The sequence below is a fragment of the Falco rusticolus genome, chromosome 1 (assembly GCF_015220075.1).
Source record: "Falco rusticolus isolate bFalRus1 chromosome 1, bFalRus1.pri, whole genome shotgun sequence".
Classification (NCBI taxonomy): Eukaryota; Metazoa; Chordata; class Aves; order Falconiformes; family Falconidae; genus Falco; species Falco rusticolus.
Window position 1 is genome coordinate 18,362,007 of NC_051187.1, and position 24,673 is coordinate 18,386,679.

Sequence of the window (24,673 nt, forward strand, 5' to 3'; positions counted from 1 at the left end):
TAAACCTTCAGGCATCCTACAAACATATTTGCTTGGGAAGAGTGCTGGAAAGTAGTGAATATAGGCTAGCCAGTGCAATAGGACAAGAGATGATGGTTTTGAAGATGTCTGCCTGTGTTAGTAGTTGAAAGGTTTTCTCACTGCTGTCAGATAGGATATCTGAAGCTTTGGATCAGCATCTTCTTTCTAATTTAAAATTATGTAAGTAAAATCACATAAACATAAAGAAAAGCTTAAAAGAGGCTAATAAAATTATTAGATTAATAAAATCTATAAACCTGAGAGGAAATTGTTATTCAAAGTCAACTGACCATGCATAAGAAGAGCTGCCAGCTTCAAGAAGGGAGTTAATAGATTATGTGTGAGAGGAAACTTCTTGATGAGTGAAAACTGCTTTGGTGGATTAAGCTGTCAATAAAAATGTTCCAAGAAGAGATAAGACTGGGATGATCTATAATAGGTTTGGAATAATACTCTTCCTCACCTACTATTCAGACCTAATTCTAATGATTGTCTGATATGTCCCACAATCTTGCAATTAATCTGTCATTGTCACAAGTATTAGGAATATGATACACTCCTAAAATAAGCAAATAACTAAAATAACTTCTAAGACAAACTAATCTTCTCACAGCAGGTAATTTCAGGAAGATAATTTATGCACACAGGATATTTTCCTACTGGTGATAAGTATTGCTACCACATATCATCTAAACATATTAACAAAACCAATAAAATAAAATAGCTTTTTAAAAAACAATAGTTGTGGTTCACCTCTGGATTTCCATCTATTTCAACATCAGTACAAAAGGATACACATAAGCTTAGCCAAGTTTTCCAAGTTTTCACATTCCTAATTCACAACACAGAAAACTATTCAACTATTGTGTTTCATACATTAAAACTCCCATCAGTCTTGCCAAAAGAAGTGGAAATGGAAATAGCCATTTTTTGTGCATGGTATTTAAGAGAGTTGTACATTGGTGCCCTCTACACACACTGTAGAGAACTGCATTACGTTGGTTTGTCTGGTTTACAATAAACTTGAAAATGGTATGTGATAGGTATTTAAATAATTAAACAGTATTTCAGGAGCTTAATGAAATGAATGAACCATTGCGATGAGAAAGAGTTATAGTTCATTAGAGTTTAAAGTAGCAGAAAATGCTGTTTTCCCTGAGTAGAAGTGTCATTGATTCAGTATTATCACCAACAATTTATGACTTTTGCCACAAAATGCCCTATCTTCCCTAAAAAAAAAAATGTCCTTCTTTCTAATAATACCTCATTCTTGTTAATTAAATTTTAAAATCAACAAAATCAGGAATATAGCTTTTTTAAAACCCAATAGGTACACCGTATTTTTTAAGCCTTGGGCCCACACAGGGAGCAGAAGCACAGCGCAGAGGTCCTGCCTTAGCAAACCCTTCAGAGGAGAAACTGCCATTTACCATCCGGCTGTAGGACACCAGTGACATAAAGAGGATGGGAGAGGGTGAGACTGTAACTGTCTGGGAGAGCAGAAGATTAGAAAATAGAAATAAAAAGTAACTTACAGTTGAACCGATGTATGCGGACTTGACTTCAGACCACCTTGCAGTCAGCAGTGGCTGTGACTTACTGGTGAAAACTCAGGTGATAGGGACCTAGCAATAACAAACACCATGTGTCAGATTATAAAACAAACAAAAAAAGCATGTTTTTAAAAAGACCCAGTGGCTGATGGGAGATGAATCAAATGACCAGTCAAGCCATGTTAAAAAAAGACCTCCGACTATCCGTTCTACCAGCAAGTCCCCTCCACACTCCATACGCTTCACACTGTAGAACAGACCCAAATACGTTGTCTAGCCGTCTCGTGTTCTTGTGTGACAGCAGATTACGCTACACATAACAGTAAGATGCACTCACTACTGTATTCTGACATGCTTTAAAGTGATGTTTGTTGTTGGAAAACGATGCAGAGGCATAAGTGCTATATATATAAGAGGAGCCTAAATGGAGCCCCACTGTTTCTTTGTGTGCTCTCCCAGCTAACAGTGTTGCTGATAGACAGCACTACTAAGCAGTCATTAGCACCATGTCTGAAAGCTTGGCTTCTGCTGATAATAACAGGCTATTCAATATTTTGAGGCTCTGTAAGAAAGAGGGCACTTAAATGAGAATAATGAGGTCATTCTATGACATGCCTGAGGATATGAAACCATGGGTAACTTTTTAGCCCGTTTGATATCTGAACACACTACATTCAACTGTGACAGATTATTTCTAGCCTTCAAAAAACAAAGCTTCTTCCATTAAATCACACCATACAACATCAGCACCAAGTGGTAATCAAAATAGTGGTGTCACTGTAAAGCACAGCCTTCAAAACAATTCTGTGTAGGCCCAATCAAAAAGAAAACGGGCAAATATATACGGGCAAATATGTGAAGTAGAGCAAAGGGCTGAGATAGTGTCAGAAAGCCAGGAAATTTTAACAGTTAGCAAGTTTAAAATAATTTTTCTGATAAAAAGATTGCTTCCAATTCTGCATAATGTTTTCTTTCACCAAATGAGATGCATGAACTATTTTGGCTTTGAAAAGATGAACAAACTGAAATTTTAATTTTAGACCTGCTTCTTGCTTAGAGCAGTTGCTGTTTCTCTTAAAACTGGCTCACTTGCCTTTACAAATGGGCCCAACATTTTACAGAACATTTTGCACCACGGGCTATTCCAAGATTCTCCATGCAGTTGAGCAGTCTGGGTTTTGACTGGTGCTATCCTCTGTAGCCACTTTGCATCACCGTTTCTTAGATAGCATGTTGTTCTGCTTCCTACCTGTATTAGCCTGCAAGTGCATGCTACAACCTACATAGGTCTGCGGATTAACACAGTGTAGTTTGTTGATCAGCTTAGCAGTTTAACGCTCTCCAAGTTTACAATAGCAGTAGGGAAAATCTCCCATTTTTCTAGTTGTTCTCCTAGGTTGCTTCCTACGTTCCATGGAAGTTTCAAGGCCAGGCTGGATCAGGCTTTGAGCAACCTGGTCTAGTGGAAGGTGTCCCTGCCCATGGCAGGGAGGCTGGAACTAGGTGATCTTCAAGGTCCCTTCCAACTCAAACCATTCTTTTCGTTTTTTTGGGAAAGCTCAGTGACCTTTGCTAGACAAGATGTTTGTGTGTGTGTCTAGATTAGCTTAATTTTTATTGTATTTTTTGTATTGTTTTTAGTGGTGTCAAATGTGTGTAGTTAAGGGAGATATGCATAATACAACTTACTTCTTTGTCTTTGGCTTCTGCATGTTTGTTTAATGTTAGAGCTGAAATGCACAAGCACAGCTGCTGTAAGCTCCCTCCTGCCCTGGGCACCCATAGCAGGTGCAGCCGGGTGAGTCGTATCAGGCAGTGTGAGAGGTGCTCGGGATGTGGCCTGTGCTGAGGAGGACCTTCCCTTAACTGGCTCCTGCAGCATCACCTTCACACACCTTCAGCCTGGAAAGAGGGATAGGCCACAGTGTCCTTCCTTGGGAACCACTGAAAACTCACACATAAAGGCCTAAAGGGAAGGAGAGTGGTTTTTGGGAGCGAGGGCGGGTTAAAACCTTGCTCTCAGAGTGCTCCGCTTACTGGCCAGCAGTTTCTCTTTGTACCCATACATAAGTTACCCCAGAGGGAAACAGACTAACAAGTTTGCTTCTGTTCCAGTTTTTCTCTTTTTAATTTCCATTTTCTTGCTCTTACTGTTTTGTTTTGGTTTGTTTGTTTTTTTCACAAGGGATTAACTCAGTGGTTCCATTTAGGCAAGAAGCAAAGGTTTAATTCAAATTATTCAGGGACTTTACAGGCTGAGTATGTTAAACTTCTTCACTTCATCTAGCCCTCAAGCTTATTAAAGTTGTTGGGTTTTTATTAAAAAGATTAATGAGTGATTGCCCTTTTTTAGTGGATACTTTTAAAATTAAGCCTCTCTCTCCAATATTATAATGGAAATAATATGCACATGCCCTACCTGAAAGGCAATTACAAATACAAAGAATAGCACGTAGTGTTTGTTTTATAATCCTAATGTTTCATTAGATGTTTGCTGGTTATGAATTATCTATCAGCTCAAACATAACTGTTAATTCCGATTACCACTATTCTTGAATCGCTAACAATCCAGCCTGAATTTGAACAAAACACTGTCTTGGAAAAACAGGAAAGTAGGAAAAGGGATTGCTTCGTGGTATCTTTTTGGTACATAAAATAAAGCCTTTTAAAACAGACTATAGATTTTAAATACAGTGGTAATTTATCAGTAGAAAGGATAGAAAAGAAAAAAAAGGGTTTCTCAGTGTCCTGTCAAACAAGAGTATATGCGCAATGGCTGGGACGGCATAACCCTTCGCACCAGCCTAGCTTAGCCCCTCTTGACTTCCAAGGTGGGCAGAAACAGGCTCTGAGAACCGTACCTGGAGTATTTTAATGCATCTTTATCATAGTCATGATTTATACTTTTGGCCATCTTATTTTCAGAGTTGGAAAAGTGGTTCTGATGTTTATTAATTGCATAAGCCATGATATTTAAATATAACATAGTCATTAAAGACTGTAAAATCTGTGAAGTGCTATTAAAAGCTAACAGATAATACAGACAGTGTAATTGCAGCAGGCAAGTCTGGCTTTCCAACATCAAGAGGTGGCTGAAGCTTTGCTTGTACTGTAGACAAATTTCTTCATTATGCACAGGATTAATCTTCTAGTGTATTTGGGTAGGAGTAAAAGTTGACTCACTGGGAGAGATTTCCTGCTACTTTAACTCTATGCCTTTACCTAGCGAACCTTTAGATTTCTACAGCATGTTCTGTTATATTTATTGTGTGTTTTTAGAGTTTAAGCTGTCAAAGTTAGATAATATAGGAACTTTTGGTCTTAGTATTTTTGGTCTCAACCATAGGTCAACATTTTTTCTAATACTTGAATTTACAGAGAGAATGAAGAAAAAAAAATACTGAAAGATTCCAATGCTAAAACTGAAATAAGAAGACAGATTGTATTGTTTTTGATCTCTCAACCTTTGGGTCAAATGCAGGATTTTTTAAACAATTTAAGTTTGTAATAATAAGAATAATGAGAAAGTGCTCCCATTATCAGAACTTAATCAGCGCAATCTGAAAACTACATTTAAACTCTATCATTGAAAGTTTTTATTTGGCGGAACAAAGCGATTGTCTCAAGTACAAAAATGCTATTGAGAAGAAAATCAAGCTGGTTTGGAATCTGCAAACCTATGAATTCTTTTCTTCTGGATTCCATTATATCTGAATCATCTTGCTTTTTAAATGGCTCCATTAATTTGGATTACAACGTTTCTGAAGTTACATAATGGGCAAGACTTCTCAAGAAAAAAATCTCAAAGCCAAGTTGCTACCCTGTTATGACACTGATGTCCATAAGAGGTAATTATGAAAAGGAAGATGATCTGCCAATCATAAGGGTTTTTTTTAAGCTATGACTTTTCCCGTTGATTTTAATATAACATATTTGCCTTTCTAAAAGAATTTTTGTTTTTTCTTAAGTAATTAAGTGTTTGATAATAATTGACGTGGTTTTTTTCTCTCCTTTCTAGTGTTCATAATGGCTTCTGGGCTTTTGGTTTACCCTTTTGGTTTCAACTCTGCTACTGTGAAGAGGTTCTGTGAGAATTCAGACATCTACTATGCAGGAGACTGCCAGATTGGATGGGGGTATATGCTGGCAATTGTTGGGGTCATGTTGTCTGTCTTTTTACCATTCTTTGCAAAATATGCACCAAAAGAGCACATATCTCCAACTCCAATACCTACAATTTTATAGTATTTTATTACTGTTTAAGAACAGAACATTCCTGTCTACAGGCAATGGGCAGAAATTATAGCACTTCCATTTAGCTGTATGGCTGAAGAGAAAAAAGGAGATGGGGAAGAGAAGGTCAGATTCACTAAGACCAAAAGTGCATTGATAGTCTTCCGTAAGTACGAGCAGCAAACACTCTGGAATTGAAATAAGATTAATCAGCAGCCTTTATACTGCTCTAAACATATAGTGGCATAATGCCTTAGACAAAAAAAAAAAAAAATAAAATCTGGTTATCCTCAAAACATCTGTCTACCTCCCAGTTTCTTTTGTGTCTCAAAATCGTAAGTCTTTTAAAAGCTTCAATTCACTTTTTATATATTATTAAATGTCAAAACTTTTATGAACCCAATAATTTTAAAATCAATGATATTTTGTTACAATTATTTTGATTAGTGAGAAAAGCACCTACTAGTAGCCACAGCCTAAAATTAAACTTGATCTCTAAAAAGAGTTGTATACAAAAAAAAATAATTGCTTTTTAATCTCTATATATTAGTAGTGCCTGCATATCATAAGTTGTTGGCACACTTTTTAATGCCAATCTAATAGTCAAGATTTAGAGTCATCTTCATGAAGACTTGCATAAAGTTTAGATTACTTTTTTTAGAAAGAGATATCTAACTACTTCCAAAAGCTTCATGATGATTTAATGGTTTAACAACAGGGGGAAAATGTTAAGAATTTGTTTCCAGTATTTCTTAAATTATAATTTTAGGTGGGCTTTTACAAAATTATTTGAACTATTAAACTTGTAGATTTTGGTGTTTGTTGTTTGTTTCTTAAGGCTGAAAAGAGAAAACTCTGTTTACAAAAACATATGTGCCCGATGACCCTTATATGTAGTGATAATACAAGCTAGAATGAACTAGATTCTAATATTTCCATTACTATTAAAAGCCCATTATTGTAAAAAAAAATAGTGAAATGCTACTGAACACTACTAATAAGAATTTGATGCTGTGTCAGAACTAGCAAATTGCCATATTTCATGAGTTTGTATGTGAATTTTGTGAAGTTTGATTTCCACAATAGCACTGAATTCATTACTATCAGCATTGAAATAAGTGCACTTGATTGCCTTAAGCAAAAGAAACATTGGGTTCTAATCTCACCCCACTGTTATGTTTTTCATTTAAAATAAAAATTGATTTCTAATTCTATTCTCATCTTTTATTTTCTATTATTTATTAAAAAAGAAAGTATCACATAGATTATATTTAATTCAAAGCTATACTTTTTAGTTTTGTATTTTGGCAAAAACCAAGTGATCAAATTTATTATTCTTCACTTAGCTGAGTCCAACTGATTCCTGAATTATTATTTTAATTGAAAGCGTACATGAAGGGACAGACAGAGACACATTGAGGAAGTATAAGAAAATGCAAACAGAACAATTGCTGTGTTATTTTAATACCTGAAAAAGACTTCTGTAGTCTTGTTTACATTCCTCACCCTTCTAAACTTCAGTGGAACATTGCATTGTTTTCCAAAGTAATTGTCTGTTGTTGCATTTTCATGCACTCTAAAGCAAATTCTGCACGTAAACTAGGAAGTTCCATTACTAATCTTTGAAAAATACAATTTCAGTGTAGAATTAAATGCACTGAGAAAGAGAGAGAGCACATGCTATGCGTTTTTGCTTACAGTGACTAAGGAATTAAATCTTCCAAATATTTAAGAAATTAGGTTGAAGGAATGCCTCTAAAGTAAGAAGAATAAATTTCAGTCACTTCTGTATAGTAATGTACTTTTCAGTAATGTCTTAGGCTTTTTTTTTTTTAATGAATAGCTGAAATTGATGATTTTCATCTAAGAGTCAGAAAAGTGAGGAATAACAAACAACATGTAAAAAGAAAATAATCACCATGAAGTAGAAAGACAGAGATGCAGGCTTTTCTTTCCTAACCAACCTGTGCCTTTACACTAGAACCATTATACAAGACAGGATCAATATGGTTAAAAAAACACAAAACAACCAACAACTGAAAAATGTTGAGTAATGTGTATAAACTGTATTACGTAGGGTTTCTTCTGTTTTGTGTAATGTTTACGACTGTTCACTTAATGTTTCGCTAGAAAAAGTGATTTGTTAGTGTAAAGTAGAAAACTTTTTCTTTTTTGCAAAGATCTAAACACTTACTGACAGTAAAATTATTTTAGATTTTTATTAACAGCCATAACATACCTAGTAGACACAAATAACCTATTTCTGTCATTACTTATTAATGTAACTTTCACATGTGCAGAACTGGAACCATCACTCAGTCCACTGAAATCAGTAGGCCTACAACATTTGTGTGATGTTGATGACACGCACAGATGCTGGTCTGGTCCCATAGTTCAAGCTTCCTTTGTAGTTTTAAATTACTGTTACAGTGGAGCCCCACAATTTACAGCACTGCTGTAGCAAATCCTTTACTTCTTAAAACTCAACCTCTTCTGTTGTGAACATCGACAAGCTCCACAGACTGTAATATTCTGCACCTTTTATGAGTTAAGCTAATGCTTCCATTTGGAACTTTCTTTAATATTTTATAATACATAAAGGAAATCAAATATATGTATATGACCTCTACAACTGGATAGATGAAACTCTCCTTGAAACATCCACGCTCAGAACCAGCTTAGCACAGAAGGTAGAGATGATAATGCAAGTGATTCTTACACCAGTAAAGCACATACTTTAGATCTTCAACTGGAACATTAAGGGGCATGTTGCTAACAATACATGTGCTAACACTGACAGATCACTTTTTAAAATAAAGACTGTCTGCGCGTTGAACTGTGTAGAAGCGTTTTCCTGTTATAAGTCGAATGATTTACTGGACCAGGTTCAAGTTTTATCCTAAATATATAATTTTTTAAGTGTAACTAAAAGCTGTATTTTCCATTAATGTGTTTCTGCATTGACTAGCTGGCTCCTTTTTAGAATATTAACTGTTTTCTGTATTTGACTTGTTGGATACAATATTTCAATTATTTTAAATGTGAAATTTCCAATTGCCAACACTGTATAATAAAATTAAAAAAAAAATTGCACCGTTCACTATTTTCTTGACAACTCTTTTGTTTTACAATTCCCAACAGAGCTGGTACAAAGCTTTTGATGTAGGGGAACTAGCTAAGAGGAAAAGGAAATAGAGACAGCAGGAATAATCTATGAAAGTTACTGTTTGAAGGCAAAAACACATAAACATGTAAATGGTCCATCCCTCATGAAAGATGTTTCTATGGCAAAGGCAAGGAAGTTCTGTGTTCAAATAACTATTTCTCTCCAACTTCCTCTGTGTCCTGGAGCAATCCTCCTACAGCTTCAGGGCCTGTTGCTATTTTATACAGGTGTTATACTGATTATTTATTTTTTAAAAAACACGGATCAGATAACATATCAATAGGAACCATATGAATACCTAATACATACAGCTGCATCCTGTGAAATCTTTCTGTAGTATCTATTATAATCATTTCTAGAAAAGCTTTTACACATGTTCTTGTAATGCAGCAAAGGGAACCTGTTAACTGGAACTGAAGTGGAATAAAGACTACCCTCTTACTTTCTATCAAAGAGCAGTTTTAATGCAATATGCAGAGCCAAAGAGAACTTTGTTGATATTTGTTAGTTCCTAAACTTTGTCCAAATACTCCTCAAAAGTATATAGTCAACGTTTTGAAATAGGTATTGAAGGAATTTCTAAAAATTGAAGATAATGAAAAGCAATGGCAACCTGAACTAGTATAAATAATCTTTTTCTAAAACACTTCCAATACTGAAAAACTTAAACATTTTAATTCAGAATTTCTCCAGTAAAATCTAATCTACTATGAAACAAAACCCTGTCATTGCATATTTCAGTGGGAAATATAAGCTATGAAAAGTAATAGTGGAAGCAAAACATTTTTACTAACATTTGTTGGATAGCACAGCATAGTGATATTTCCAATTATTGAATCAGATTTTCAGCATTAGTTTTGGTAAATGCTTTAGGATGTCCAGCCTTTACGGGTAATGATGAGTGAAAATCACTTTTGGACAACCATTTAGACTTTTAAATTTCATTCATTGTTTTTACATATGCTGTCATCTCAACATCTGCAATTTTAACAAATTCTTGGAAAGCATTTTGTTCTTGAATAGTTGCTGGTCTTACAGAGACGCACTTGAAAATGTTCCTTTTTGCATCATAGTTTCCCATGCACCTGTGCACTCGACCTCTAATTAGTCTTGGAAGCTCCCGGTCCTTCATCAAAAGCATAACAAACAAACAAAATAATTGTATCACCTAACATAAAAGCTCTCAAAACGTCTGCTTTCTAAAGACTACATCAAATGCAGAAGGAATTTACATCAGCTTTTTTGCTGTTATCAACTACTTAGAAGCTGAACTTAAAGTCCCAACTTTTTTGCTGAAACAGAAGTCTGAGGATGCCTAAATAGTGAGGATTACTGCTCTAGACCACTTTGAGAACACATGGTATAAGCATTCAGCTTTCCTTGCACACAGCAACTTTCTGTTTTATCAGAACAGCATATTATTAGCTTCATAAAAGAGATTCTAGTGTTAGGTACAGACATAGAATACTTACAATTTCATAAAATACACAAGGCAGACTCTCCTTTCCATCTCTCAAAAGAAAATTCTTTGCCCCATACGCTCCAGGTGTGACTGCAGAATCAAGTGTGCCTATACAATTTAGCAAAAATAAATCATGATGTAAACGTCAGAGCAGTACTAAGTATGATACACAAAGATACCATAACAACATTTACTACACAAAAGCACTACAATATATAGCATCAGCATCAGCTTTCTGTGAGAACTTGTGCTGACAGCACTGGAAGTTCCAATACAAATTATAGGCTTTACAGTCTTTGAACAGCACAATTATATGTGATGTCTCTCTAAACTGACTGACCAAATGCGGTTTTCATAATTGTCACTGTAATCTGGTTATTCCCTTGTTAAGCAGAGCACAACACAATTCTCTTTAGGTTTTATTGATCTTCATATGCAAATCAACTTTAAATATTTGCAACCTTGTCAAAATAATAGTTTTCTGAGATACCATCATATTGTGTATTCTTATTCACCTTGATTTAAAGTTTAGTCATTTCAGTCTTTTGTCATGTTCATTTCTCAGATGTGAATTAAAACACAAAGTGAAACACACTAAAAGTCATCTATGTTTAGAAGTACTCCAGACTTCAATTTATTCCTAGATTAATTGTATTAAAAATTACTGTAAAACTGTACCTCTCTACAGAAGGTTCCTATTAAATAGGAAAATTTATTGTAACACATTCTAAAAAGAAGGAAAGAAAAGATGATAAAAAGAGCTTAAATATTGGAGGATGACTGTATTATTAATTTTTTACCCATTTTAGTCACCTTTGATAGCTGAATGGATCTCCCAGCAGGAAAATAAGATGCTGCTTATGCCAGTATTTTGTGGTTTTAAGTATTTCACAGCTATTGTTCCTACAGTTAATAAGATTTTCTCTTGGCTGTTGTCCTACCATTATCAGTTAGAACACAATCTACCATGCTTACCTAAAACTTCAAATAATAGTGCAGCTTTATAAGCATATTGACTCCAGTGCCTCATACTTTCAATGACTGCAGATATGATTCGCAAAGAATTATTTTTTTCTTTAATTTTTAGTTGAGATGATGAAAATTCCTTTCAGAGGAATATGAAAATGCAAGTTAGAGATAAACACACAATTTTAAAAGGCACACAGACATTTCTATATTATGTTAAATATCCAATATTTACACTAGTGTACATTCAGACTATACAAACAACTCCCTGCCAATTTATATGATCATGCTGGGTTATTATACATATAATAACTGTAGGTTATTATAATATAAAAATCTCAATTCTAAATTTTCAGAAACTTAAGGGTTTACTAAGGCAGCTAGGAATAATGAAAGCCTCATCTTTCCTCAATTTTCTTTTTCTTTACTATTTTCTTCATTGTATCTTCCTATTAACTCTCTCCATAAGCTTACCTGGCTTTTGTCTTCTGGAACACAACCAAATTGGTTTTCATTCATTTTATTTTGCTGAATATTGAGGCTAAATTTATATCCCAGACTATGATCCTGCAGACTTCTTGAAACGATGTTAGGTTTCACTGGCCCCTGTCCTTTATATATATATGTCTGGCTAGTTTCTGTTGGTTTAATAAGCTGGGATGAATTACGGTTATGAGGGTTTTTTTGCTGCTGGGCAGTTTTCAAATTATTTGAAAGATTCTCAAACTTCTGAATAATTCCACTATCAGATCTTGCATTTGTTGTGTTATTTGGAGGAGTATATCCATTTCTGTTCCAAACTTTAGTACTGGGAGTCTTCTCTGCTGCCCTGTAGTACAATATAATAGTTCAGTATCACAATATCTAATCTGAATACTTAGATACGTAAATTATATAAAGGCAACCTATTGTTTTAGTTTTAAAAACATCTGTTAAATATTCAGACTCAAAGCACTTGAGTATATACACTTAAATTTATCCACATACAGGGCCATGATCACACCTGTGTTTAAACCTAGCTGAATTCAATAGGTCTTAAAAGCTTGCTCAAGTATTGTCCTGCCCTGTATCAGGGATCTTTCCTGACCTAAGATTCACATTTTTTCCATAACTCTAAAATTAAATAAGCAAAGTTTCTTCTGAGAATGATATTTCTAAATTCTTCTACCACCATCACTGAAAAAATCATTTTACCACAAACTTTAGTGCTGACCTTATTATTTCTAACACTTTATAAAAGGCAGCTCAGAAATGCCTTCCACCTCAGTTTCATTTTGCCCTTGAAGGCACTTGTTTAAAACATTCACTCTTTTTGCCATTGGAAAGGAATAGGAGGAAGGGAAGAGATAAAAAAGACAATTACAACATTGCTGGAAGTGTCTCTGCCAGCTCTAGGCATCTGAATCTGGAAGCTTTTCCTTAGTTTATATAAGCACAGTGTTCACAATTATATTCAGTTTTGATTAAATATTTTGATATAAAATTGCCCTAATGTACACTGATAGAAACTTAAATTTGAGACTATTGATAAATATGGTTTGAAAGGCGACAAAACTTCAAATAAAGGAGAATCTCAAAAAATTGCATCTAAGACAGCAAAATTGAATCAACTTTTATGGTAAGACTGAATTTCAGGCTTGATAATAAGGCTAGCTATTAGGGCTAATTAATAGGACTCATTAGGTAGACTGGAAAAGTACTTCATTTCAGTGCGTTTTGGCTCATAAGCACAATGTAATTATTTAGGACTATGGTGATGATCTGAGAATTAAAAGTTCTCTCTGAATATACAAGAATATGGAAAAATGTAAAATATACTTTCACATGAGAATAATTTTGGTTAAGGTAGGATAATAAAAATTAAAGACTCCACCAACCTAGAGGCATACAAGTTTTTTCCCAGCATTTGCTAAATTAGACTTTGATGCATTTGGTGGTTTCATAACAGAAGAAGCCACCTGATGTTCTGTTTGACTTTCAAAGATAAGTTTAAAGTATCAGTGACGCAGTAGCAGCTTTATTGTAAGACTGACATACGGATCATAGTTTGTGGAACAATTAGCACCCAAATAAAAATCAATAAGCAACAAATAATCTCCTTTTACATACCCATTGCTTGCTTCTTTCTGTAGTTCAACCACTTCTGGAGTCATCATTCCCCAGCCTAATTCCCAAAAGACAAAGAATTGAATATGGACACAGACTAAAAAGATTTAAAGGTAATAGGTCTACTTAGGGCTCCTACACTTTATCTGCTTAAGATTCCACAATGTCTCACACAGGAAGGAGGAGGAAGGGAGAAGGAGAAAAAAAAAAAAAAAAAAAAAAAAGGAATGATATGATCCTTTGATATCCGTAACTTCTAACAAGTAAGTTGCTTCTCTAGACCATGGTTAAGTTAGACTGATTAGCACAGAGACTTCTACTTTATTATAATTAAAACATAATGAAAGTACTAAAGGCAGAGACTTCTGCATCACTCTTTCCAAGCACAATTTGTAGAACAGCAGTTCTCTTCTGAATTACAAGAAAGATATCTCATAAATGTTTCTTCTTGCAACACAGGACTTGAATGTTGATTGAAATCAACTGAAAACAAAAGGTCAGAATTCAAGAGACTCTATTTAAATGCCAGTGCTACTTCATTCTCTAACATACAAAGAGTCAAACTCCCTCTAGACACAAAGTATAAAAAGCTCAATTGTATAGAAGAGAAAGAAATTTCCTGGAGGACATTTTTTACATAATGAACTTTTCAGAAACAAACATAAAGGATGCATATTGTTCTTAATAAAGACAATGTCTAATTTAATTAAATACAATCATACAGTTAAGGTTTACTTGGATTTAGATCCGATAAAAAAATAAAATATATCTTATTTACCGAAGGATGTGGGGGAAAAGTCATAAGTACGAGTCCCAGAACTGGTACCAAACTCATTTTTAAGTGGACTTGAAGTGAGGGGCTGTCTGTTTCTTTTTTTTTGATTGAACAGAGGTACAGGCAGACAACCTAAAATTAAGATTCAAATAATACTACTATACCAATAACAAAAGGATACACAATCTACACTTAAGTAAGATTACTTAACCATTATTTTGTGTCACCCATAGGAATTGCATTTCATAAACACATAACACATCAGCCATTGCCTCACAGAATTTATATTCTTCCCAGCCCTCCGTCCTGCACAAAATCCTGTGAATTAAACATTTCCCTTAGTGACCAGACCCCTGACTCCATTCAAAAATCTTGCCCTGTGCTGCAATAAAACTGAAACCCATGCAAGACCACTCAGGAAATGGGGATCTAGGACTGAATACTGTATATCCTGTACTAATACTGCATGCGTCTGTGAGCACGAGTATATATATATATATATATGTATGTATGTATGTATGTATGTATCTCTATGTATATATATCTATGTGTATATATATATATATATATTTAAATATATAAGCATAATGCAGTATGAATGGTAACACACAAAAGAATGGATGGTACCTGCTGTGCTGCGACCTGAAGTGTCAGCTAGACTCCTTTTCATTCTCTTGCGGTATCTTAATAGGCAACAATGTATTGATTACTCCAAATTCGCTGTATGGAAGTTAGATAAACAAACTAAGTAAATTGATTCATGTTGCAAACGCATCCAAATTTTATGTGATTTTATGGCAGTTTCTCTTAACTCTCTGTGTACTCAGTGATATGCATTACTTCAGACACAAGCTTGAAAGATGCGAGCACTTGTACTGAATTTAGAAGTTTCACAGGTATGCAAGTGACAAGAAATTGCTCTTTGCAGATTAAGGGCCCAAATGATTGTATTTCTGAAGCAAAAGTTGTATTCTCTACTTTTTTTGAACGCTGTAAAAATACTGAATTCAATTCCAAATTTAAAAGTATATACATTCAAATACAAGGAATATTCTTTAATTCCTGAAAACAGAATACTAATAGAAAATGTATCCTTATACATTGCTGCAAAGTGTGATGGCAAGGTACATGGCTCTGAGTAAAAAACTGGTTTGTGAAAAATAGTGTCACACTTCAAAACCCAAAATTCTGTACTTTATGATGCAGACCTAAAACTTTTAGCCAATTTCCTCATATATATAATATTTCACAAGTAAAAAGAAAACATTATCAGCTAAATAGTGTGAACAGAAAAAATACATTTTACCATATTAGGTACAGGTCACACACCATATCTGTTTTCTGATTTATCTGCTCCTATAGTAAATGCCTATGTATTACTGCACACATTGAGAATACTAGACTGTTGTGTAGCATTAGTTGCTATTCTAACAAAGTTAGTTACTGGTGCATATTGCCTTTAGTGGCATATGAATAACACTGCATATTTGTGTGTATAAATAATATAAGACAGTAAACTCTACATTTATTTTGATCTGGCAGTTAACTATACACCGCTATTAAAGATATTGATAAGAATGAAGCACAAGGATCTACCGCAGCTAGACTAATAGGTCGATTTATTTCTGTGAGATACATCAATTACATGTGTGACAGCGTTAGAGCAGCTTCTACTTCATTGCTGTTGCACAATTTAAACTGTATTGCTAGCACTATGAAGTCCAATGGCCACCAGCAAGCAACATACTTGTAAAACAAAACCCCATAAACTTGATGTGGCAGCTTTGGTGTTACATAGGATCTTAGACTGTATTGTTTTGCTTTCTGTCCTCCCTTGAAGATAAACAACCAAAATCCTAAGCGAAAGCTATAGAGAAAAAGTAAGCTAAGGATGGAGAACAGGAGATACCAAGGTAAGCCTCGGCGGCACTTCACGCAGCAGCAGTACCAGTCACCGCCTGAAGGCGCCTGAAACCCTTGCCGGTGCCTGAAGGACGGGCTGAGGTGAAGCCCGCCAAAAATAACGGCCCGAAGCGCCACGCTCGCGCGCCAAGTCAGTCAGAAAAGGGCGGGAAGCGGCTACGGCCTCATTCCCCTCCCCGTCCCCTGGGCAGCGCTGAGGGGAGCCGGGCGCGGTGGTCCCGGACGCGACCCTAGGCAGTGAGGAGGGTGGCTCGGAGGGTGGCTGGCAGGAGCAATTACACCTGTGCACTGTAGGATTTAATTCTTTATCTCCCTACCCGTGGAACTGATGCACATGGTGGCACTTAAGAGAACCCGGGGAAGGAGCTGAATATCCACAAATGTGTGAACACAAACACGGATATAAGTAAAACTCAGCATTTGTCACGTTTTTTCTTTCCCGCCACTGTTCTGGGTTTTTACATGTGGCTGTTTTCAACCATCTAACTTCTTGCTGGTTCCTGTGTAAAATCCTAGAGCTCAGCAGGACTGGAGCCTGTCATTTTTTTGTAACCCTTCTTCTTCAGCCCTGGAAGGCTTTGGCGAGCCATGTTACACTTTTTATATCTACCTTTGCAACGTTGATACCTAGACTTCATTCCCTTCATGTTTTATTATTGCATGTTTTTCAGTCAGCAGCACCCATTCTAAGCTTTCAGGTGCAATACCAGGTACCTGCATGTAGTATATAAACAACTTGAATTCTTAATAAACTACATAATTTTTCAAAGTGTAAGTATTGGCAAAGCACAGGAGTAATGGATTGGTCCTGGTGTTTAATTCAGAAGAGTGAGAACTTTTGAAGCATCTGCATTTATGCCACAAATTCTTGTAATGTCCTGGGAGACCAGGAGTTAAAAGCTGTTTGGAAGTTAAGTGCTCTAAGGGTATAAAAGAAGCCTCCATGGCTTTACTTCCTAAACTCATGTTTGGAAATGCACTGTATCTGTCCTAAGAAAGCTCTTAGGAGACAAACCTCTTGCATGTTAAATGAGGTAAGTGCACAGACAATTCTGCATTCCGTTCAGCGTTTTGCAAGGAATTATAACCATTACAGTACCACCAGCAATAAAATATAAACTATATGTACTAGCACTGCATGTTTGCATTTTGCTGTTTACTCTTCAAACCGCTGTGGTGTTTAAATTCAGCAAACCAAGACTCGAGAGTGTGAGTCATTTTTTTCAGGCAGTGTCTAAATAGCCGTTTTGGCACCACAGCTAAAGAGACCGGGGTCAAAGGACAGTACAGACTGTCCAGTGCTGTAAAATACAACTTTACTGCTTTGTTTAATAAATTACTTACTATGATTAAACATCTGAGAGCTTCTAAGTACAGAAGGAATACAGTTCAGGATTCAAGTAAACGGTCTCTCTGTATTAACTTGCTGTAAGGTTCAGCAAATCTGTATGCATAAACTGAAACATAGAGAGCAACTTTTGTAGGAAATATATTCCTGGCAGAACTTGTCTAGTTAAGTCCTGTGTTTAGCTTTCTTTTCGTAGACTTACAGTCTATCAGCCTGGGTTATAAAGCCTCTCCCACAGGCACGAGCCAAAGCCAAATACTTTCTCAGTCACTGGAGTATAATCTTCATAAAAAGAAATTGTTCAATAAACATTCTTTATTCCCTTGCAATGTAACATTTTTTATATTTATTTTGTGTGTTGGATACTAATGCTTCTGTCATTTACAGCAGAAAAACTTATTTTCTGTTATTAAGACCTTTTCTGAATGTTTTGATCCTCATGGTGGAAGTCACGGCTGCTCTTTGGGTTAAGTTTCAGAAGCCTATCTGAATGTAATGGAAATGGAAGAAGTCAAGTTGTGGACCAAGAGTTTTTTTGGGGAGAACACAACTATTGTCCCCTTGTGCTCTACATCTGTTCCCTTTTTAATAAGAGATTGCAGAAGTTAGAAGGGTCGGCACTGGCAAAGTTGTTTCAATGTGTTAGAGATCTGTGTTAGCAGATCCCCAGACAGAGCAAGGAGTGCTATATAAGTCAGTTGTGGATAAATTGCACTTTTAATTTCAGCTAGTGTTCCTTCTAATCACTGTTATTCAGATACTAGAAACAAAAAACGTCATATAAGCAACAACATGCTTTGAGGAACTCAGCTGTTGTTTTTTTAGAGGAAAATACTTGATGTTTCAGCATTATGTGTTGATCTAGAGCCAAGATATGACTCTTATTTTACTGGTTTTGTTCACTTTAAATCTTTCTGCCCCTATATACTGTAATGTTTATGTAACTTCAAACATATTCGAGTATACTTGTTACACCTAGTTTGCAGTGCAAAGATCTCAGAGATATTTAAGTACAGTATTAAAGTTTACAATAAAAAAGTCTATTCATGCTGTCATTAGTACAAGATTTACCTATGTATTGTATATTAATAGAGATTGCCTGTAGAAGTTAACTTTTGAACTGTGTAACAGTACTTGGAGATGTTACTAAATATGGTAAATGAAGGGGAGGGCTCCTCGAGAGGGAGGAGTGCCAGGTTAGCAACTCCCCAGCTCACAACAGGAGTGGAAAACTGTTAGAGAAATGTTAATTCACTTTCATTCACATCTGACCTAAACAGGCATCAAGAATTTCCTATTAAAAAGAAACATTTTTTTTCAGGACAAAAGTTTTACTTTAGAATTATTTTCTGTTTTGCTTTCAGCAATTCTTAGAGCTGCTGAAAAGCATGACTTCCTCTTCTGTTGTTGATACACCTCCGGTAAGACGGGTTGCTATCTTCGGGGGAACTCATGGCAATGAGTTATCAGGGGTATTTTTGGTCAAGCACTGGCAAGAGAACGGAGCTGAGATTCAAAGAACAGGAATGGAAGTGAAACCATTTCTTACCAACCCAAGAGCTGTGAAGAAGTGTACTAGATACATTGACTGTGATCTGAACCGTGTTTTTGACCCTGATAATCTGGGGTAAGAATAGCTGTGCTTTCTGCTGTTTTACTTCTCTGTTTTCTTTAAATTGTAAGGAGCTTCCTTTCCAGATTAAAATGTTAACACAAGTTCCACTACTGTTTTAACTGTGTAGTCACATAACTGAAATTACTGACCTTTAACCCAAAAAGAAAAAATCGCATGAGTGTTAACAGATTCATTTTAGAACTACTGCTACTCGAATGAGTCTCAAACCAACAGATAATCTTAAACACAACTTTTTGAATTAGTATTAGATTAGCTGTATTTGTGTAAACTAAAGTATTTCTGTTTTGACTTGCAAAGTCATTATTTCTCACGTGCCTTCTTGTGCAATTCGGCTTTGGAGCTCTTCTGAATACAATTATACTTGCAGGAAGATAGCAGATAAAAACAATTTAAAGGTAGACATCTGATTATACAAAAGAATGGTATACAAATCAGGGAAGTGTATGTAATTTCAGTTATATATAGTAAAAGATGAAAAGGTGAAATTAGCGCAGTTGGAAATAATGTATTCTATAGCAAAATTATAGCCAGAGAGTCTCAGTAATGTAACTAATTCATTATTTTAGAAGAAATACAGTCTCTAAATACTGTAAAATAGTAACTGATTTTACATTTTTAATGGGATTTTATGTTTCTCTGCTTTTGAGCCATTTATTCCAGAGGTGTACTTTGCTATATAACCATTCTTACACTTGGTATAGTTGTATGCTAAAAAGGTAATTGTTTCAGAAAGGTCTTAATGGTAAAGGTGAATATTACTGAAAGAAATATGTACCATGTATTTTGTAAGTGTGGTTATTCTTACCCTGCATGTCTTTTCATCTTAGAATTTTGTTGTTATTATATATGATTAGCAGACTTCTTAATACGTAACTCTTGAGGCCATTCTTTTAATTGCCTACTTAGGACAAATGGGGGGGGGGGGCAGGGGGGGAAGCGGTCCTGTTTGTTTTCAGCTGCTTTGTATATAGAACACTTGAAAAAATAGCAGATTAAGACACCTGCAGGTTGTCTTCATTTTTAAACTAATATTGCTCAGTGAATCCTATTAATTTGCCCAGTTCTATTACAACACTACTGGCTGGTTGGAATACCTTCACCTGATCCCTTTAAGTACAGGCCCTTCAAGATCACAAATTGTTTTACAAAATAACGAAACGGAGTGAAATCCTGATACTCCTGAAAGTCATGATGGAAGTCTCATTGGCTCTGATAGGAAGTATTAATTTAACAGTCTTATGTGGAAAAAAACCTTGCATTTCAAAGACAGAACCAAAGAATACATGGGTAGATTATGCGATATACAGAATCATAAAAATAGAAAAAGGAGCTTGGGGGCCTCACATATAAATTCTAATCCACCTCATGATCCACTAGTAGATCAACTGCATGTAAACACTCCTAACAGATCATATCTTGCCATTTCTAATACTCCAGCAGTGTTGATCCCATAATTTTCCTCAGCAACCTTTTCCAATGCATAAATACCCATGCAGTTAGTAAGGTGTTTTGTTAGCATTTAACAAAACTTTCTTCATGCAACTTAATACCAGTGTTTCTACAAAATTAAAATATTACAAAGTTTGAGCTGTATCGAGAAAGAAAACTTAATTTGGCCCAAAAGATATTTGGCATGTCTGTATTGTACTTGGGTAGTATCCCAAGCCTATCATCAAAACCAGATTTGCTGTCTGCGCAGAAAAGTCCGAGCCTAGAGCAGCTTTGTTCACTGTTAATATGTAAGATGGATGTCCTTGTGTCATACATCAGTTTCCTACAGAGCCCTTATATAGACAGGAAACCTGTCTCAGACCTTTCCTTAGGCTAAGACCAATTTTTTGAAGTGTAGTACAGACATAGTCACCTGAGATAACAAGTAGTAAAACTTTGAAGGAATAGATTTGAGATAACAAAATCTTCTATGAGCTTTGAGTGTCAGGAGGTCTCAAAACAACAGTCTGTAAAAGTCTGATCAGAATATGAGAAGACAGGACACAGAGGAAGTTACAAAGGACCTTGTGAGTGATGTCCAAGGTAAATGGGCATGGACCAATATCCAAATACTGTCGTCAGGAGGTGGTGGGTCCAATCTTGGAAGTGGTTTAAGTTGTTAGATTTTGAGTTAGTTTTATGTATAGGGGGGAAAATTTTAGGATGTAAATAAATAGAAGTAGCCTCCAGCTAAAATCAGATCAAAACATGCTTGCTACCCTTTGGCTCAAGACACGTAATAGTAAGACTTGTTTAACAATCATACTTGTTTTTTCAAGCACAAATTCATCAAGTTTTAACAGTTTGGTAATTAAATAGGTGATTTCAACTTTAGTCAATTATGGAATTAAAGAAAAAAGAAAAAAGAAAAGGGTATACGTATTTTGTTGACTGTAAAGCCATGGAATGAGCTTACTAATTTCTTTGTACTGATATTAACAGCAGGAGAGTGATGGAAGATATTCCATATGAAGTGAGAAGGGCTCAGGAAATCAATCATATATTTGGTCCAAAAGGTAGTGATGATGCGTATGACCTTATTTTTGACCTTCACAACACCACTTCTAACATGGGTGGTACCCTTATTCTTGAAAACTCCAGGGATGACTTTACAATTCAAATGTTTCATTATATCAAGGTAAAACTAATTTAAATGAACTATTAAAATAGATTATTAGTTGTAATGTTTTATTACTATATATAGTTTTGTAGTTTCTTTAAATATACTATTTTTTATTCTGCAAACCTGTTTAAAATATTTAATCACTCATAGGATGTTTTTTTTAATCAGAGATAATTAATAATTTCATTATAATATCCGGTAACTCAGATTTGAACTCATAATCTTCATGTATTAAAATGAGCGTTAGTAAGACTGATGGTCAAAGAGGAATGCTTAGAATAACATCTATGAAAACTAATGTCATTTAATCTGCTTTCATAGTGATCTGTCAGGAGTTTGGATAAATTTGGGTCACACATGCTAAATAGTGAAACATTAATTCTATGAAATAAAGACAAGTAAAAAATAATGGAGCTAGATAATCACAAACGTTTCCTTCAATACTATTTATAGGAACAATGATAGATCTTTAGAAGCTGTGTGATTCTGCTTTTCCTGAACCTGCTAAGTATTGGTAGAAAGGTTGGCAAAAGTGCTGGCTTAAGCATAATCGGTTGAAGTATTTGTGACCTAGACAATGACTGATGAAATTAAGCTTAAGCCAATGGTGTGAAATTTAAAAATTTTTTCCCCTTAGAAACAAGGTTTATTTTAACATTTCATTTTTCTTATTACATGTATCCTATTTCAATGTTATAACATATCTGATGATATAGAAAACTTATAAATAACATATGAAGAGAAAGGGTAGGCAGTTATCAGGAAAGAGGCCTGGAAAAGGTTTCTACGTAAAAAAAAAAAAAAAAAGAGTTAAAATAAGGCTTAATTCACAACCTAAATTCCCCATAAAAGAATCTAAGTCTGACATAAAAAATATTTGCAATTTGCTTTACAGTATTTTGATTCTAAGTTTTGGAACACTGATGAGTAGATTTTTCCTCCTGTTAGCAATTTAAGACTAGAACTGTGTTCAGTTATAGTAGGAAACAGCAAAGTTCAGTGAAGTATGCCTGGCATGAGTTAATGGAAAGGAGACCAACAAATACAGCTTTGTCCGTTTTCTAAAGATGTCCTACTTCTTTGAGGGCCATGAAATAAAGGCAACATATTGAAGACAATGTGTAAATCACTTCTGCATCAGTAATCTTTTGTGGCACAACATTTTAAAACATTTGCATAACAAAGAAATTTTTAAACAATCTCCACAGAACGCTTTGGCTCCAGAACACTGCCCTGTTTTGCTGATTGAACATCCTAGCTTGAAATATGCAACAACTCGATCTGTAGCAAAACATCCTGTTGGTAAATATGAAAAATAAAGACTATTTTAACCCACTGTACATCATTTTAAAATAAGCCTGTTTCCAGATCTGTTCATTTCATTGTGTTATACAGAGTACTGTGATCACCAGTAGCTATTTGTTTGACAATGTCTTTACCGAATCAAATGTACGTGATGATCTCCTTCTGAAGAGTTCTGATTTATACTTGGCTTACAAAATACACAGAAGCCAGCTGGAAATTCTTAAACTCAGTTAACCCACTGTTTGCATAAAATATTTATAATAGATAAGGATAAGGAGGAAGTAACAGCTTCAGGAAAGAACTGCTTGCTTCCTCTAAATAAGCCTTGGCTGAAATGCTGGTAGTTAGCCAAGAAGAGGAAAAGAGATGAAGTGATAAAGGAAGGGGGAAACTATGTTCTGCATGGAAGTTGTTAACTTTTTCATTTATGGAATCAAAACCTTAACAAGAGGGGGGAAAAAATATTAGTTTGCTTTTTATATTAAACAGATAGTTCTTTAAAATGCAGCGTAGAAAAATAGGATGAAGAAAAGAATAAGAGAAACTGATGTATGTAGTGTCCTTTCTCTTACCCTAGTAGCATGCTCACAAACATACCTATGGTTCTTTAAACTGATCCTGACTGGTGAGCTAAGTTTTCTGCTTGTCTTAAAAATCACATAACTCTGTACTTTACAACACCTCTTAAGCATAAACCACAGACCCAATCAGACATCTATTTTTGCTGTGTAATCTAAGCATGTAACATATTATGGCTATATTAATAATCTCCCTCATCTGCAAACAGGTGTGGAGGTGGGTCCCCAGCCGCAAGGTGTTGTTAGAGCTGATACTTTGGACAAAATGAGGAAGATTGTCAAACACGGCCTTGATTTTGTGCAACTTTTAAATGAAGGTAGAGTAAGTAGTAAGAGAATATAGCCGCCTGTGTCATATCAGTGGACTATTTCAGGAAAATACTGTTTGAAAAAATAGATCGGGCTACAACATTCTACAGTTACACAGGTAAAAGGGGAGGGGGGAAGGATTGTTCTCTAGACCTACTTAAGTGTGGCGTCAGAACGTCAGCATTCATGTATAGCTGCTTTGGGTAGCTTTAAGGATATTTCCTCTTCCTGAAGATTCAATAAGTATACCGATTCTAATCTTACAGTTGCTTTAAGAATCTGAAATACTAGCTAACAATATTTGCATAGTAGTATGTACATACCGAATACATATAAATTAATACTAAGAAATGTTCAATTTATATGCCTTCTGTGCATTGTTAACTAAAATTAAAGTTAATAAATTTTGTAAGATTTTGTTATACCTGTGTACTATCTAAAATACCTACTGACAAAAACAGGTGTTTAAAATGCTTTTAGAGTACATTTTGTCAGTGGGCTTTTTCTGGAAGTAGAAGGAAAAGAATGTAGTTGTGCATGTGACTCTCCATTATTGTGCTAGAATTGTAAAGATTAAATACCACTGATACATTTCTGTATTGTGCAGCACTATCAAACACAGGCCTTTCATTGATTTCTTCATTTACAAAATTTGTCTTTTTAAGTATACAGTGAGAA

At 35.1% G+C, this 24,673-nt stretch overlaps 3 protein-coding genes across 5 annotated transcripts in view; 2 read left to right on the forward strand and 1 right to left on the reverse strand.

Annotated features, from left to right (window-relative positions):
* The window catches only part of LOC119140989 (transmembrane protein 211-like), a 63,905-nt gene extending 55,982 nt beyond the window's left edge, over positions 1 to 7,923 (forward strand). Inside the window, exon 3 of the mRNA XM_037372648.1 lies at positions 5,593 to 7,923. Within this exon, the coding sequence (XP_037228545.1) occupies positions 5,593 to 5,819 (227 nt within the window). The 3' untranslated portion in view covers positions 5,820 to 7,923. The remainder of the gene's footprint in view (positions 1 to 5,592) is intronic.
* Positions 1 to 24,673, forward strand: part of ASPA (aspartoacylase) — a 56,831-nt gene that overhangs the window by 29,601 nt on the left and 2,557 nt on the right. The window contains exons 2-5 of one of the 3 annotated variants that reach the window (XM_037372612.1): positions 18,918 to 19,180; positions 21,623 to 21,818; positions 23,012 to 23,105; positions 23,896 to 24,003. In XM_037372612.1, coding sequence (XP_037228509.1) covers positions 18,942 to 19,180; positions 21,623 to 21,818; positions 23,012 to 23,105; positions 23,896 to 24,003 — 637 coding nt within the window. In that variant the 5' untranslated portion in view covers positions 18,918 to 18,941. Of the gene's footprint in view, positions 1 to 18,760; positions 19,181 to 21,622; positions 21,819 to 23,011; positions 23,106 to 23,895; positions 24,004 to 24,673 lie in introns of those variants that run through there. The other 2 variants (XM_037372604.1, XM_037372619.1) reach the window with 2 other exon arrangements.
* Positions 9,908 to 14,952, reverse strand: SPATA22 (spermatogenesis associated 22). The gene is made up of 8 exons (XM_037372628.1): positions 14,910 to 14,952; positions 14,286 to 14,414; positions 13,511 to 13,565; positions 13,291 to 13,375; positions 11,876 to 12,217; positions 11,411 to 11,540; positions 10,446 to 10,543; positions 9,908 to 10,099 (listed from the first exon to the last, which is right to left on the reverse strand). The coding sequence occupies exons 1-8, from the start codon at positions 14,950 to 14,952 to the stop codon at positions 9,908 to 9,910; spliced, it is 1,074 nt and encodes a 357-aa protein (XP_037228525.1).

Excerpts from the sequence above, each read along its gene's own strand:
- SPATA22 (XM_037372628.1), bottom strand. The coding sequence starts at position 14,952 with ATGAAAAGGAGTCTAGCTGACACTTCAGGTCGCAGCACAGCAG. Across the intron at positions 14,415-14,909 it reads TTCAGGTCGCAGCACAGCAG|GTTGTCTGCCTGTACCTCTG; the intron begins GTACCATCCATT and ends TCTTAATTTTAG. Across the intron at positions 10,100-10,445 it reads CTTGTGTATTTTATGAAATT|GACCGGGAGCTTCCAAGACT; the intron begins GTAAGTATTCTA and ends CTTTTGATGAAG.